General features: G+C 41.5%; 1 protein-coding gene across 2 annotated transcripts in view; it reads right to left on the reverse strand.

The window, feature by feature from the left end:
* Positions 1-17,400, reverse strand: part of CKAP2L (cytoskeleton associated protein 2L) — a 30,698-nt gene extending 13,298 nt beyond the window's left edge. Inside the window, exons 1-5 of one of the 2 annotated variants that reach the window (XM_027129061.1) lie at positions 17,332-17,400; positions 15,384-15,450; positions 13,867-13,918; positions 6,060-7,306; positions 1,999-2,206 (exon numbers count right to left, since the gene is read on the reverse strand). In XM_027129061.1, coding sequence (XP_026984862.1) covers positions 1,999-2,206; positions 6,060-7,306; positions 13,867-13,918; positions 15,384-15,450; positions 17,332-17,362 — 1,605 coding nt within the window. In that variant the 5' untranslated portion in view covers positions 17,363-17,400. The remainder of the gene's footprint in view (positions 1-1,998; positions 2,207-6,059; positions 7,307-13,866; positions 13,919-15,383; positions 15,451-17,331) is intronic. The other variant, XM_027129062.1, reaches the window with a different exon arrangement.
* Positions 17,401-17,690: the final 290 nt, after the last annotated feature.

Here is a 17,690-nt window from a genome sequence, read left to right on the forward strand (position 1 = left end):
GCTAGTAGTATGCCCTCCTTAGAGTTGGAGTCCCACTTCCTCCAGGGTTTGTCTCTCCTAGCTGCTAGGTTCTGATATCCCCAACCTCTCTTTGTTCCCCTTTCTTCCTTGAAGGGTCTGCTTCAAGGACACTCACCTAAGACACTGTGAAACCAGCTTTCATATTCCATTCTTTCTATTGAGATACCTTGTGTTTCTGTTTTTCTGACTTGACTCTGATACAAAACACTACCTAGTCGAACATGAAGGATATGACCAAAGCTAAATTCAGAGGCAAACTGACAGCACTAAAAAATATTTTTTTTTTTTTTTTTTTTTTGCGTTACGCGGGCCTCTCACTGTTGTGGCCTCTCCCATTGTGGAGCACAGGCTCCGGACGCGCAGGCTCAGCGGCCATGGCTCACGGGCCCAGCCGCTCCGCGGCATGTGGGATCTTCCCGGACCGGGGCGTGAACCCGCGTCCCCTGCATTGGCAGGCGGACTCCCAACCACTGCGCCACCAGGGAAGCCCTAAAAAATATTTTTAATAAAATAAGAAAGACTGACATAAATGCTCTAAGCTTTCAACTAAAAAAGCTAGAAAAGAAAAATAAACATAAAAATAGATGCAGACACTGATGCAAGAGAAAAAAATAAAACCCAAAAGATGGCCTTTTAAAAAGATGAATAGAGAAATCTTTAGCAAGTCTGATTTAAATAAAAGGCACAGAATTACTAAAATTGGTTCAAGAAATACAAAACCTAAATAGACCAATGACCATGGAAAAAATTGAAAAAACAGAAAATTATCCCCCAAAGTCCAGATGATTTTAGAGGTAAGTTCTTACCAAACCTTCAAAGAACAAAATAATTCTAATGAATCTCAATTGCAAATAAAGTATTTTCAGGGTATAGGAAAAAAGGAAAATACCCAACTCATTTGACAAAGCCAGCATAATACTGATACTAGGAAAACACAAGAAAAGACAACCAAAGAACACACATAAAAATCTGAAATAACTGCAACTCACAAAACCATATGCTTCATTTCTCTACATACCTATACTGTTAAGCAAATGCATAAAAACTGTCTGGAAGGATAATGGGCAGTAGTGGTCACCTCCAGGGAGAAGCCTGGGGTGCGTACCTTGTGTGTGTGCGTGCACCTGCGCAAGTGCTGGGAGTAATTTACCTGTATTATCTGAAATGCTTTTAATAATAAAAATGTATTCAGGTATTTTTTTAATGCAATGAAAACAAGAGAAAGAACAAAAAAAGAACTGAAGTTTAATTCCACAAAAGAGAAGTAGTTAATGTTTAACTGAATCTAATGAAAAAACTGCCCAGAGTAGAGCTAATTTGAAGGTTTCCTTTTTTTTGCTGATATACAATACTACCAGTCAAACGACAGAACTGAGTTTGCTTCAGGCAAGGACCTTAGTATAGAAGTCTATCCAGTTATTTTTTATTAATATATTTTTCCTTCAAGGAATATCCTAAGGATCATACCCTTTGCTTACCATTTACTTTATCCTTATCTGCAAAATCCAAGATACAATTTAGATGCCATTCATAGCTACCTAGAGACCTTAGGATAATCTAATTCTACATGCGGCCTTGCCTTTTGACTTTAGCTTCATATCTAAATGTCAAATGTTTACTCTTTGGACCTCAATACCTGAAGAAGGCAGAGTTCCTTTTGAATCCCTCTGGAGCCAGGCTACTTGGGTTAATTTCCCAACTTCTCTGTGCCTCAGCTTCATTTGTAAAGTGAATATCGTAATAGTCATTATGTAATTGTATGAAATAATATAAGTAAAGTGCTTAGAACAGTACCTGGCATACAAGAGTCATTATTTAAGTACAGGTTTTTTATTATTACTATCCTTCCTCTCTATTAAAAGGAGGAGCTAAATTTCTGCTTAGACAGAGGTTATCTCCCCTACACTATATTTAACAAAAATGTTTAAAAAACTCTAAGATTCAGCAAAGCTTTGGGAGCTTATTGTTCTCACTCACCCCTTCAATGAGCTGCAGACATTCTGTCAGAGTGTTGTTAATTTTACTGGATAGTTCAAGTTGTGCTTTCTTTTCTTCCTCTTCTTTTTCCATACTCTTCCAGAATGAAATATTCATTTCCTCTATTATTTTTCTTTTTGTTTTAAGTTCCATAGGAGGCCGTTTATAGATCCTCCCCTTAGATTTCTGCCATTCTTCCAACTGTTTCCTGTTATACAATTAAAAAGGGGGATGGTTTTAGGGGTCTTTTTTGGTACACGGTTAAGCTTCTAAAGTATGACATGCATAGATTATCACTGAACACCTTCAACTAGAAAGTCAGGAGAATGTTTTAAAAATAATTTACCAATTGGTATTGGAAGCACTGGTTGCCCCCACCCTTCAGAAGGCAGATGCCAGATGGATTAGTTGGATTACAACAGGTGGTTATAGCATTTCAATCTTCAAACTCCTTAATTTCCTGTTTATTTTTCAATATTTTTCTCTGAAAATTTTTACCTGTATGCTACTCCTGACAATTGCTGTCCTAAGACATCCCTCTATCTCTGAGATCATTAACTCAGCACTCCATTTCTCTTATCATGAGCTTTGTATCTGCCACTCAACCAGACTCACCAAACCTGTATTCTGCCCTCAGCAGGGTCGTGGCCACTCAGAGTGACCCACTTTGCCCAGTTCCTTAGCCCTCTCCTACCACACATGACCCCCTCTTCCCCAATGAGATCAATAATTGCAGGGCTCTTTTCTTAAGTAGCTAGTCTCTGATGGTGCCACGTCCTAATCCTCGCTCTCCCCACACTGTTCACTCTCCACTCCTGCTCCTAGGCAGTCCACAGACTACTGTTGAAGGAGTCACCAAGACATGTAGGCCCAAGCATCTGAATGTAGGCTCTTCAGTTTCTTTAAATCACAACTACATGTTTATGACTCACAAACGTACATTTCAGCCCAGATCACTCTCTAGGGTCCCAAACTTTGTAAACTCCAGTGCCTAACCGATAACTTCTATTTGATGTCTGGCAGGCATTTAAAATTTAATATTGTTCAAAACGAAGCTCTCGATTTTCATCTCCAAATCTTTTCCCAAACAGCCTTCCCTACATTGGTAAACAGTGCCCCAATCTACCCAGTTGCTAGGGCCTAAAACGAGGAGTTGTCTTGAGTAGTCCTTTCTTTTCCCCACGTCCAATACATCATCATATAATCAGTATTGATTCTATCTCCACTACCACCATTCTTGTCCAGATCACTGTCACCTTCTGCCTGAAATGCTGCAGCAGCCTCCTAACTCATCTCCTTTCTTCCACTCTAACCCTTCTCAAATGCATCCTGTGCACAGCAGCTAGTGATCTTTATAAAGTAAACCAGTCATGGCCAGGTACTTTCCATGGCTCTTGGAATAAAATTCAAAATGTTCTCTGTGGCTGGAGGTACAGTGCAGGTTGGTTCCTGCCTACAACCTCATGTTACACCACTGTCCCCCTCACTCACTGCCTTCCAGGAGCTCTGGCATTTTTTCCGTTACTTAACCCAAGCTCATTCCTCCCTCAGGGTCCTGTGTTGTCTGTCTTCAGTCCTCTGCTCAAATGATAACTCCTTGAAGAGGTAATTTTCTGTAATTATGCTGTCTTAATCAACATGTTGATTTTCTATCTTTTCCACTAGAATCCAAGGTCTATGAAGACAGAAACCTTGGATGTCCCAGTGCCTAGCATAGTGTTTAGAACACGTGTTTAATTACAGTAAAATTCACCTTTTTTGGTACACAGTTCTGTGAGTTTTGACAAATGCATGAAATCATGTGACTGTGACTACAATCAAGATATAACACCCTCAAAAATGCCTGTGTTCCTCGGTGGTCAACCTTGCCACCCATGCCAGCCCCCAGCAGTCACTGATCGCTTTGCTGTCCTAATAGCTTTGCTTTTTCCAGAAAATCAGTAACTATCAAAAAAAAAAATTTTATTTATTTATTTATTTTTGGCTGCATTGAGTCTTCGCTGCTGCACACAGGCTTTCTCTAGTTGCATCGAGCGGGGGCTACTTTTCGTTGCGGTGCGCATGCTTCTCACTGCGGTGGCTTCTATTGTTGCAGAGCAGGGGCTCTAGGCGTGCGGGCTTCAGTAGTCATGGCACGTGGACTCAGTAGTTGTGGCTCATGGGCTCTAGAGTGCAGGCTCAGTAGTTGTGGCGCACGGGCTTAGCGGCTCCGTGGCATGTGGGATCTTCCCAGACCAGGACTTGAACCCGTGTCCCCTGCACTGGCAGGCGGATTCTTAACCATTGCACCACCAGGGAAGCCCCCGAGAAAATCAGTAACTATTGACTCTCTTGTTTCTCCCTTGCTTTCTCAGCACAGTCCACACAGTGCTTATATCAGCCCTAACTGCTTCCCCTTTACCTTCACCGGCTTCATGACAGAAGCTAAGTCATCTGGCATGTGTTTCCCCTATGTTCCCAGCATTCTTCTTATCTCCTTAGCCTTGCTTCTAATCATAAATGAAGAGGGAACTTGCTTTTTCTAAAGCTAACATATTCCTAGGACCTGGCTTTATTATTCTAGTACTTTCCATATATACACCAGAAAAAATGTTCCCTAATAGTAGACTATGACTGTGTGCTGATCACTGTATCTCCCAGTGTAGGTGCTAAAGGAACACTCGAGGAATGAGAGAGTGATCTATCCTTCTCCACAGACTCCTCCTATTTTTTGTCATCAACTTGGCCCAACTGTAATCTATCTTAGGATCCATCGTCTGTTATCTGGTCTACACTGCAAAGCTCCAGGGTAGGGACCCTAACCTCCTCATTCATCAGCTCAAGGCCTTTGCATTCAGTTTTCTTTTTGCTCAGAAGACTCATCCTTCTTCCTGTCACTGTCCTTTTTTTTTTTTTGTGGTACGCAGGCCTCTCACTGTTGTGGCCTCTCCCACTGCAGAGCACAGGCTCCGGACGTGCAGGCTCAGTGGCCATGGCTCACAGGCCCAGCCGCTCTGTGGCATGTGGGATCTTCCTGGTCCGGGGCATGAACCTGTGTCCCCTGCATCGGCAGGCGGACTTTCAACCACTGCACCACCAGGGAAGCCCTCTGTCACTGTCTTTTTCCCAGTCCAGATGTCACTGTTCAAAGTACCTCCCCTGACCTTTATCTATCTATCTAAAGTCATCCCAGCCTCCCTCTCTCAATCGCATCACCCTGAATTAAGTTATTTTCTGTCTCTTCAGGAGGGCAGAGAGCTTGTCAGTGGTGTTCAGGGCTGTATTCAGAGAATAAATCCTGCCCTCACTTCACTCTGCTATACCTTTTAGCTACCATCTAATTTTACGTGTTCCTTTTGCCCTTGCCAGGAATCTCCTTATTTTCTACTCCAATCCAGTGTACAGAGGTGCTTCTCCTGGGAGGTTCACCACAACATCAGAATATGTCTGGTCCTGTTCAGAAAGTGTATGAAATCCTTTGGCTCAGTTTCAAGCATCACACATGTTAATGTTAACTCCCAGCAGCCTGAGATCCTGACTTCTAACATCTGAACTCTGTATGTGAACTGATTACTTCTCTCTGCCTTAGCGTACTTTCCAAAACTTGGCCTGCTCAGACTCATAGAAGTTTCCTGCTCCTTCTTCTCTGATAACTTTTCGGATTTCACATTAGTTGGCTTGACAAGGGGCTACCATGTCCGCACTTCCTAGCGGTGTAAGTTCACTACTCTGGCTCCTCCTACCCTGCCTCTTCTGTTGCTGTTCAGTCCCTGCAGGGCACTTCTTGCATGAATGGTCTACCTCTGCAACCTCTACTTCTTATCCAACTGTTCTGTTTCAATTTCTTTTTTAAAAAATAAATTATTTCAAGCATACAGAAAATTACAGAGAACAATTTGAACACATGTATGTACCACCCAGCTCTATCAAGTCTTCATATTTGCTTTGTCTGTTTTTCAGAGTTACAGCTAAAAATTACTCAGGAGCCATTATTTATGACCCATCTCCTGACTTTAGCACTCCTGATGGTCAATTTGCCCAGTCATCTTACTTTGCAAAATTTTGGAATTAAAATAAAGTACCTTCGATCCTCTGCTGTGGTCTTCTTACTTGGATTAGTTTGGGTCCCATTTGGGAGTCCTCTTCCATTTACGGTTGTGCCACCAGCTTGAGTTCTGGGACCTGTCTTGTTTAGAAAACAGTTCTGGGGAAGAGCCCTTTTCAACTTGGAGTCCAAAGTCCGTGCTTTTTGTTGACAGCTGTTGTTGCATTTATTCCCTTTGGCTCCATTTGCTCTTATGCTAGGGGTGCTTGGAATGACTGAGTTAAAGCTGCCAACTGTCAAATTAGGCCTTTGGCTTATGGCTTTTGATTTTTGCAGTACATATGACGTCCGACGTCTACAACAAGCTTGCGTGGGTTTATGATCTTGCTTTGTGTTTGGATGTCTGTTGTTACATCCTCTTTGAAGCACTTTGGGGTATGTGCTGGGTTTGCTATGTTTTACTTTCTGTTCAGTAACAGTGCATGACTGTAACTTAGTTTCATTTGGTCTTTCATACTTACCCCTATTAACCTTTATATTCTTTATGTCCTTAACCACTGTTTTCTTTGATGCTCGAGTCCTGTTAAGTGTCTGGACAAAGTGAGAGGAAACTATTTTTGGGGGTTTTCCCCCTGGTCTTGCAAGATCTATTCCTCTAGAGAGCTGCTGAGCCTCCTCTGGTGGAATCCTGATCTGTGTGTCTCCGAGGAATTGTCTGCTGGCTCTGTCTCTCAGCACAGCACCGTGCACTGACCTTTTGCCCAAGACTTCTTCAGTAGGAGCCACACTGCTCTTGGTTTGATTAGTTTTTGGCTTACTGACGGTGCCTAATTCAGGATTTGGCTTCCTCCCAGAGTCTGGTAAGATTTGGGGCAAGTTCTCTTTGTTCATCTCTTTTACACAGCTACCCAGGGATTCATTTTCAACATGGGTGTTGTCCACAGAGTCTGTACACTTAGCAGTTCCTTGTTGTGTTACCTGCTGCTTTTTAGTTTTCAATTCCTGTATATTAAGTGACCCCATGGTTTTTCTTGACAGTTCTCCAGTAGTGGATGATCCAAATTCATGGTGTTGTTGACTACTTCCGGAAGGCTTACGGTTTGGGTTAGAAGAAACACATTCTGAAGTGAGCCTTTTTCTGCCCAGAAGTTTTGGTGGCTCCAACTTTGGCCTCTGGGACCCTGTGATACTGGCAGGTCTGGACTGATGTTTAATGCTGATGGGTCTTGTAGCTTTGACAGGCAAAGCAACATGGTTGGTAACATCCTTTTTAGGTCTAATAGTCTAAAAAGACAGAGAAAGATATAAAAAAAGTAAACTCATAACAACAGTCCACTGTTTTTAAAATAAAAAAACTAGTTATTTTGTTTATAATTTCATTTAAGAGAATTGAATCCTGAGAAAATAAAAGACTCACTAATAGATGATTTTTATAACTGGAGCTCCTATTAGAAATACATTAGAATCTTTTAGCTTGATAGAATTCAGCAGAGATGCAGTGAACACATAAAAATTGCTGTTTAAAAAAATAAATTTGGCTCCATCAAACAAGTACTTGCTGAATGCCCATTATATCCAAGTGAAGTGTCATTCTAGGGACTCTGGAAAGATACATACATAACAGACTTATGTTAGGGTACCTCCCAAGTTCCTCCTAGTACTTTGCATTGCTACACTAATTTTCTTAAAACAACACTGCCTTTGTAAAGGTCAGAGTGTCACTCAAGAAACTTTGTCTCATCCTGGAGATCAGTGGTATGGATATGCTGGGAGTCCTGAGATACTCTGGAACAGTTCTGAATAAGTACCTAACATCTCAGCAGAAAGTCAGTCATATTTGTGAAGTCAGGAAAGGGTTCTAAGGTTAGATTGTACATTATTAACAAGTAAATATTTCAGTCATGTGATTTAATTTTGGATAAGAAAGGTAGGACTAGGTTGCAGAGAACTTTTAAAACTAGGGAGGGGTGTTTAGAATGAATATGGTAAATAACAGGGACAGGCCACTGTGGATTCTGGAGCATCTGCATTGAACGCAGTTACTCAGAAAGGAGAATTTGGCAGAGATTTGTAGACTATCCAGGGAAAGATATGGCAGTGCTAGAGTTACTGTCCTCTATTTTTGGTTTGATAATATGATGAGTAATTACTATGTAAGCTTTGTGAACGTGTAAAGGACGTCTGTAACTAGAACCACTTGTCCTTAAGGGCGAAGAGATGGCCACCCTAGGATGGCCGGGGCATGTGCACTGTTGCTCATGGGTACTCTAGGGGAGCGCAGGGGGCGGGAGGCAGAGAGACAGACGGTGTGCTCACGCGGCCACAGCTGGGTTACTCCTTGAGCCCCAACGTTTACATCAACCTCGGCTCTCCCCATTATTGCTCATTACTGCTTACTGAAGAGGCAGGGATGTTGGTATAAACTTTCCAATTATGTGCTATTCCTTACTCGTTCTTTTTTGTATATTAAAAAAAAATCGACATATAATTTGTACCCCATTCACCATTTTAAAGCATACAATTCAGTGGGTTTTAGTATATTCAAAAGACTGTACAACCATCGCCACTAATTCCAGAACATTTTCATCACTGCAGAAAGAAATCCCACATTTATTAGAAGTCACTCCCCATTTCCTCCTCCCCACGGATCTGGACAACCAGTAATCTATTTTCTGTCTCTATAAATTTGCCTATTCTGGACATTTCATATAAATGGAATCATATAATATGTGGCCTTTCGAATCTGGCTTCTTCCACTTAGCATAATGTTTTTGAGATTCACCCGTGTTGTGGCATGTATCAGCACTTCATTACTCTATTTTTTAAATAATAAACTTTAGGGCTTCCCTGGTGGCGCAGTGGTTGAGAGTCCGCCTGCCGATGCAGGGGACACGGGTTCGTGCCCCGGTCTGGGAGGATCCCACGTGCTGTGGAGCGGCTGGGCCCGTGAGCCATGGCCGCTGAGCCTGCGCGTCCGGAGCCTGTGCTCTGCAACGGGAGAGGCCACAACAGTGAGAGGCCTGCGTACCTAAAAAAAAACAAACAAAAAAACCCCCAAAAACCAAAAAAACCAAAAAAACACAAAAAAACCCACTTCATTTTTAGAGCAGTTTTAGTTCAAAGCAAAATTGAGTGGAAGTACAGAGACTTCCCCTATATTCCTTGCCCCCACACAGGCACATCACTTCTTTTTATGGCTGAATAAATATTCCATTTTATGGCTAGATCACATTTTGGTTATCTATTCAATTGATGGACATCTGGGTCATTTCCACCTTCTGGCTATTATGAATAATGTTGCTATGAATATTTGCTATAAGTTTTGTGTGTTTGTGTGTGTGTGTGTATCTCTGTTTTCAACTCTCTTGGGTATATATCTAGGAGTGGAATTGCTGGGTCATATGGTAGCTCTATGATTAACTTCTGAGGAACTGTCAAACTATTTTCCAAAGGTACTGCACCATTTTACATTCCCACCAGTAATGCATAGGGGTTCTAATTTCTCCACATCCTCCCCAACACATATTATCTGTCTTTTTGATTATAACCATCCTAGTGGGTGTGAAGTGGTATCTCACTGTGATTTTTATTTGCATTTCCCTAATGTTGAGCATCTTTTCATGTCCTTATTTCCCATTTGTATACTTTCTTTGGAGAAATTTCTATTCAGATCCTTTGTCCATTTAGAAATTGGGCTGTCTTTTTATTGTTGAGTTGTAAGAGTGCTTTATTTATCCTGGGTCCTAGATCTTTATCATATATAAGATTTGCAAATATTTTCTCTCTTGTACAGTTTTTATATCTTTATTTTAGATCAACCTGGCCTTGCTAACTTACTGTAAGTGGTAGAACTGGTCATGCAGTTAGTTTCAAGTACTTCATTGAGAGAAAAACTAGGCTTAGAAGAGTCATTAGGCTAGCAGAATAGCCTGCAATCAATAGGCAAATACACACCATTCGAGCTGGAAGGGATTTTGGAGATCATTAAATTGAGCCCCTTCATCTGAGAGGGAACGTGAGCTGCCCAAGGTCAGGCAGGGTGTTAAGAGGCAGGGTTGGGGATAGAACTTCAGTCTCTGACTCCTGGCCTCAGACAACTCACGTCAGATAGATCTGATTAAAAAAAAAACAAAGAATGTACAAGAAGGAACAAGTGACACAAATTGAATTTGGTCACTTCATTCTGTACATATGAAGCCAGAGAAGGGAGAAAATTCACAAAGGATATGACTAGGATTTAAATCAGGAGAGATTTACTGCATCTGTACTAGGCACTGTGCTAGACTGCAAGGGGATACAAAGATGACAAGATGACACATGCCCCTGAGGAGTGCTAACAGAAAATTACGATACGAAGACATGAGGGCTGTAATAGGGCTGGGAGGGATTGTAAAGCTCATCTGATTGGTGGTTTTCAAGCATTTTTGTTCATACACTCCCAAAATAATTTTGACAAACTCTGTGCCTTCCTATACTTTTAAAAGTTAATAGCTAACATTTTTCATCATTAGTTTAAATAGCTGCAAATATGTAATTTCAGGCACACTGTCAATATTGACATTTCAAGATGAAATGAAATTTGATACCCACTATAATCCATTTAAAAACTATAGAAACACACTCTTCTTTAACAACTGAAAAGATAATACCTTTCTTTTTTCTCCTGGTCTGTTCTCATTCCAGTTCACCACAAAATTTTTATACTAGATATTTGTGCTTGGAAGTTTATAATCCATTACCCTATCATACTTCTCAACAAATATATGTCTATAAATTTACCTTAATCTGTATTTACCATAACTATAAATAATTCAGCCAAAGAAGATAAATGTTACCAATTTTGATCAATAATTATTAAGTATAAAGAGTAAAATACTTTTTCATAAAGAAATGGAAATATCTCTTAGTGAGTTGGCTGGAGGTTTCCCCCCACAATTAGTTCATGTATTCACTGGAAGACATTATATTATTTATTGCTAGAATGAGACAGAGGTCTTCATCAGTTTTATTCCTTTGGCTTTTTAAATAAAAACACAGAAAATTTGTGCACATTATCAAGTAGATGGGAATAGAAGATGTTTTGTTACAGCAATTACAGTCAATTCTTTGAACTCATCCAGAGGCATATGCTAAAAGTCATGCAGTGATCTCTCAGCAAAAAATTATTTTTAATGTTCTTCCACATGACAATGTTGAATGCAAAGAACTGGAAGCTGCTTGAACTGCAAAAGGCTTTCTGAACATCACCACCATTATTTCAAAGTGTCCCTTGATTTTGTACTTTGGAGGTACATATTTCCATCCCTGGGCAAAACAAGCAGAGAAAGAACTGAAAAGTGGAAGAAGGATGACAAGGGAGTGTCAAGGGAGGTGGGAAAGGAGAAACTGAAGCACATTCGATGACAAATCAATTTTGGGCAAAAGCACCTATGGAAGCTGAAGATGTGGAAATTGGTTCTGTTAAAATGTGTACCTGCTGGAGATGCTTTATGCACCTCCAGAGGAACACATATCCCAATATGCAGACACTTCTAAATGTACTTCAATCTGCATTAACTCAATCCTTTCAAACAACTCTGTGAGAAACCTCCTATTATTCCCATCTCACAGATGAAGTTAAATAACTTGCCCAAGGTCCCTGAGCTAGAAAACAAAGGAGTCAGGATTTGGACCAAGGCAGTTTCTTAACTATTATACACTACTGTTTCTCAACAAATCCAAGAGGATGGCTCCAAGGAATCTTTTCAAATATGTTAAAACTCCTGATAGGAACAGAAAATGAAAAACTTCTTTTGTGTGTTCCTTTGTGTGCCAGAATGAAACCTGAAACAGTTATGGTGAGGCTGTTAATTTCAAAAAGTGAGGCATGGTAACAGTACACTAAGAGTATGCCAGAAAAGCTTTGTTCAGGTCCTTATTGGCTGTATAAATGTGGCCAATCTCCTTGAGCCTCAGTCCTCCCATCCGTAAAATGGGAATAATAATATCTATAATCTAGGGAAGGTGCTATAAAGTCCTGGCTTTTGCAAGATAGTTTTGATTTATGCCTGTTGGCCCAACATATTAATAGCACTTCCTTTTACTCTCAAAGGTCTCTGGACATTAAATCATATGACCACCCTGCTTATAGCGCTGTTTTGAATATTAATTGAGATATTGTATGTAAGGTGTCTCATCCAGTATCTGCATAATAATAAGTACTCAAATGTTAACTCTTATGGTTATATATAAAAAATGTTTTATAAATTGTGAAGCCTTATACAATTGTAATGATGAGTTATTTGCCTAGTACGTTGAGTTTCTCCCAAGTTCCATAATTGCCTTCCCCACTTCATTTTTATCTTCACTACTGTGATATCTACCGAAAAGGGTAGGTATCACCTCATTTAAGAGATGATTTACTGAAATCAGTATTGTCAGCTTCGAGCAAACCTTCTGGGAGCTCTTAATGAGGGCCCCTTCCAACAGAGTTTTTAAGCCTTGCATACTATACCAGTTAAATCTTCCTAAAGCAGAAGTCTAACCCAGGGGCTTCCCTGGTGGCACAGTGGTGAAGAATTCACCTGCCAATGCACGGGACACGGGTTCATTCCCTGGTCCGGGAAGATCCCACATGCCGCAGAGCAACTAAGTCCGTGCGCCACAACTACTGAGCCTGTGCTCTAGAGTCCATGAGCTACAACTACTGAGCCCACATGACACAACTACTGAAGCCTGTGCGCCTAGAGCCCGTGATCTGCAACAAGAGAAGCTACCTCAATGAGAAGTCCATGCACTACAATGAAGAGTAACCCCCATTCTCCGCAACTAGAGAAAGCCTGTGCAGCAATGAAGGCCCAACACAGCCAAAAATAAATAAATAAAAAATAAATATAAAAAAAAAAGTCTAGCCCAGTAATTCTCAACTGTTCACATCATCATGCACCACTTTTGCTTTCTATGCATTTTCTATCCTCCACAGTGTCTAATGATGTCACGTGTACACATAACATATATAATCTATATATGATATATACATGCCTATGCATATAGGTATATATGTATATGTGTGTGTGTGTGTGTGTGTACATTTAATGAACGAATCATTAAAACTTATGAAAACTGGCACCAGTGTCACACATTGGGCAACATTATTTCAATTACACTTGAACTTAGATAAAACTATGGTTTTAAAAATTAAAGTTGGGATTTTTATTGATTATTTTATTGCAGATGAACAATTTGTGCCATTTTCAGGAGGATAATTTCTCCCATTTTAAAACCTTAAGTATGTTAGGATCTTTTTATCATTCCATCCACAGTCTAGCTGAACCGAACTGATTGGGAAGCACAGGTTTGTTAAGTACCTTGGAAGATCCAACACAGATGTTCTCTTTTAATGACTACTGAGCTATTTAACTTCATGGCAGCATACCAAAGTAGTTAAGACCATGGGCTCTCAGCCTATCAACCTATTAAGAGATTAATAACTATGTGACCTTGGGAACTTAACCCTTCTGTGACTCAGTTCCCTCATCTGTAAAATGGGCTACTAATAGTCCTACCTCATAAGGTTGTAAGGACTCAAGGAGTTAATGCAAGTCAGAAAAGTTCCAGACACATAGTAAGTATTCAATAAATGTTAAGAGGACAAAAGTGCACTTAAAGATTTTTTTTGGCTAATAAACTGAACTATAGTATGTTGTACTTTTCAAAAAATGATAGTATTGCTTACTAAACCAAACTGTTCTTATATTTATGTAAATACCTTTGAAAAACATGTTCTTTAGGTTGTTAACATGTTTGTTATTTTTATTGCTAATCATCCAAAACAGATATTTTTTAAAAGACTAATTTCTACTTACAGATTTAGAAGGTGGTGGATTCGGGCAATTATTCTTGGCTTTTAGATAAGGCCTATAAAAGATGAAATAAGATTAATTCTTGGTACAGAAGAATCAGCAAGGCTTGGGAAGTACAGTGATTAACAGTACAGTGATTAAAAATTTTTACGGTTAGAATTTTAAAGCATTAGAATTTCCATATATGGTAAAAAAAAATTCAAAAATTATGATTGATAGAAAGTCTCATCATCCCTTCCTCAGTCCTATTATTCTACTCCTCAGCGACCACAACCACTGTTGCCCGTTTTTTTCTGTGATCCTTTCATAGATGTCCTATGCATAAACATAACATTCTAACAGTATTAATAAAATATGTGTTTTCTTCATATCTGCATAGTCTTACTCAGTGGAACATCATTCCGGGAACACTGCAATGTGCCAGGCACTAGAGATTCAATGCCAAATAAGATAATTAAATGCTTCTTTAAAAAGCTTCTTTTCTATGACTATGAATCTGTTTCTGTTTTGTAAATAAATTCATTTATATTAAATCAACTATAAGTAAGAAAAAAACTTGCTTGTTTTTTAAGTATCTTCACATAGTGAATTTTCAGGTGGGGAAAGTGATATAAATAAAAAATACTGAGGCACATATGAAATCTAGCTAGTGAGAGATAAAATGCAAAAAAAAAGAGAAAAACAGAGAATTTAGACTCAGTCTTCACAGATCATAAACTGACAAGACTAACAGGGACTTTGATCACGACTTGATGCTTGTTTCTCCCATCTTGGATGTATGTAAGTCCTGGGAAGGCAGGGGGCGCATACCTTCAGAAGCAAGAGTGACTGATACATTATAGGTATTAAATAAATATATGTTGACTACATGAATTAGGTTTATTTAATCAAGGAAATAGAGTCGAGTAAAAACCCAAAGTAAAAAGAAACTAGAACAAAGGGTGAAAGCTAACTTTGTAAAAATTGGTTTTCAAATAAAAATTTAGCAACATGTTGGGTAGAAAAACATATCAATGCTAAGGCAAGTGAGATAACACCATTTAGATGACAAGATGTTGACAAAAGATCAAAGTGAAGCAGTCATATTCCGTTTACCTCAAGAGTAAGTGCTAAGAGGGAGACCAAAGAGCACTGTCAGGCTGGAGGATGTGGGTGTGCAGCTTATGGAGGATGGACTGAACCGGCTCTCCTGCTTTAGAGAGAAGCACCAGAACCAGGGTCACTCAACTCCTCGGCCAAACATTGCCTTCACAAGAATCACTCTCCCAGGAAACGCTTGCAGCATTGCAGGTGATATTGTAGACCCTCCTCTCCCGCCTTTGGAGACTGTCACAATAGTAATGCTTAAATCTTTGCCAACATCTTTGTCATGGCTTGCCTGGAAATGCCCTTTTCGAATAATCATAGGATCCCAAGGCAAGTCTGAGCAGACTGCAAACAAAAGGGCTATGTTTTGAAAAGGCTTTAAGCTGCTATTAGCAACCAGGGCAAACGTGCATAACCGCGGGAGACAAACTCACTTGGTGTTTTGGCACTTCAGTTTTCCCTTGGCTGCTAGGTACTCCTGGAGCTTTCTCTGCCGCTCTTCTGCAAAACAGGCGAGCAAACAAACGCGTGAGATTCTAACCAGTTCATTTATATTCTAAAAGACGACACCTCTCTGTAATGATTCTGGCTTCGGACCATAAAGCTGTAAAGTCCCCAGCCCTACAAATGTGCCTCCAGGTTAACACTAACATCAACAATATCATTTATATGCCACGTACAAAGCCCGTCACACACACTTCCTTTCATCTGCACTACAATCCTATGAAGTATTTTACAGTCCGAAATTTAAAGAGGATAAATGATATGCCCAAAGTTACCCAGATAACATGTGGCTAAGCCAGGATTTGAAACCAGGTTTATCCAAACCCAAAGCCCTTGCTCACAGCCACTGTTCTCAGCTCCAACACATCAAGCTTTGCTTGAAGAGATTCTGTTACTGGCCCACCTAAGCTGGCAAGCCCGGGCCTTGTTTTATTAATCCCTTCTAACAGGGATGATGACTTTTGACCCCAAACCTTTACACGGTTTCCTTTGGTACTAAGGACAAAATAGGCCAGGTTAGGGGGTTCATGGCAAACATCTATCCATATGGTGACTTTCTAAGCAAGGCATCTGTGAGGGAATGAAAAGTCAGTATTTCCATCTTCAAGAAGTTTCAATCTAGTAGTGGAGATAAAATAAACACAATAATAATTACAATATAAGGCAAAATCTAAATGCCATAAAATAGGGTCAAAGAAAGAACTATGGGAGTCCAGAGGCAAAGACTCAGTGAGGGGACTGGGTGGTTGGAAAAGGCTAAAATTCAGTAATGGTTTAAAAAAAAAAAAAAGCTATAGGGGTGCAAAACAACTCAACCTCATTTAAACTGAGTTGCCCTGTGTTTTTTGGGTTTTTTTTTTTTTTTCATTTTTGGAGTATAATTGCCTTACAATGTTGTGTTAGCTTCTGCTGCAGAGCCAAGTGAATCAGCCATTCGCATACACACATCCCCTCCCTCTTGGGCAGCCCCCCCCATCCCACCCAACTAGGCCATCACAGAGCAGGAGTTATCTATTTTCCACGTGGTAGTGTATTTATGCCCTGTATTTTGATATCTGGCTCTGATGCATCCCTAGGAGACAGCTGTGTCAAGAGGACTGTTGGAGACTGAGAGACGGGGCTGGAATCCCAGCTCTGTGACTTCTAGCAAGTTACCAAACCTTGCTGCTGCTGAGCCTTTAAAATGGGGCAGAAATGCCCATCTTGAAAGGCTGTTGTGTAAAGTGCCTAAACAGTCAACATGCATTATTACCGAAACCAACAAAACACTATACGCATTTTGGAGCAGGTGGCAGGCACCTGAGCAGGAGTACCCTGAAAGTCAGCAAAGGGCTCCAGGCACATCTAAGAGGTCGGGGAGCCCTTCAGCCTCCGCGCACGTTTAACCCATCAGCTTCCACCAGGGCGCGCAGGCTTGAGAGGAGATGAGCTCCGCGTCGGGGTGAGACCCTCCTTGACAGCTGTCACTACTCGGGCGGCCGGCGCTGCCCCGAGGGCCACACCCGGGCTCCGCCTGGAGCCAAATATGGGCCGCAGGAGCGCCTAGCTTCCTACTGACTGTGCCACCCCGGGCAAGGGGTCTCAGGTTCTTTACCCAAACGAGGTGACAATGACAGCTTCTTGCAGAGCTTCTGCGGGAGTCACTGGGAAGATGCCTGGGAGGCACATGGCCCCGCGCACACCCTCCCCGACCCCCGGCCCCGACTTCTCACCGGGGCCTAGGGCCTGGGCTCGGGTCAGCGCCCCCTAGACCGGAAACGCCGACGGGGAGGCAGAGGCAGGCAGGCGAGCGGACCGGCCACTTCCGCCTAAAGGACTCACTCGGGGGCCTCCCTTCGTCCCCGCCCGTAAGACACAGCGGCTCGAAGTCATACTCACCCGCGGCGGCGGAGCGCCCCGGCAGCACCATGACTCCCCAGCTACAGTTCTTCTTCAAAAGGCCGCGCCTGCAGTCAAGGCCGGCGCGTCGGGCGTGCGCCCACTCTCATTGGCTCCCGTTGGTTTGAAACCCGCCAGTCGGAAGCGGGGGAGGGCGGGACAAAAGGAAATAGACGCGTTGTGGTTGGCTCTGCCAGTCAAATCACCCAGGGGGCCCTTTGATTGGAAGAACGTACAGTTGAACGGGCAGTTGGCACTGAGGGCGGCTTGTTGGGTGGGAGAAGCCCCCCTTTTAAGGATGCGGTTTCCGGGCCGTTGTGCTGTCACTTACGCTGAAGGCGGCGGGGATGGGCGTTGGG

This window comes from Aethalodelphis obliquidens, unplaced genomic scaffold (assembly GCF_003676395.1).
Source record: "Aethalodelphis obliquidens isolate GAN/ISIS:26980383/991018 unplaced genomic scaffold, ASM367639v1 scaffold35, whole genome shotgun sequence".
Lineage (NCBI taxonomy): Eukaryota > Metazoa > Chordata > Mammalia > Artiodactyla > Delphinidae > Aethalodelphis > Aethalodelphis obliquidens.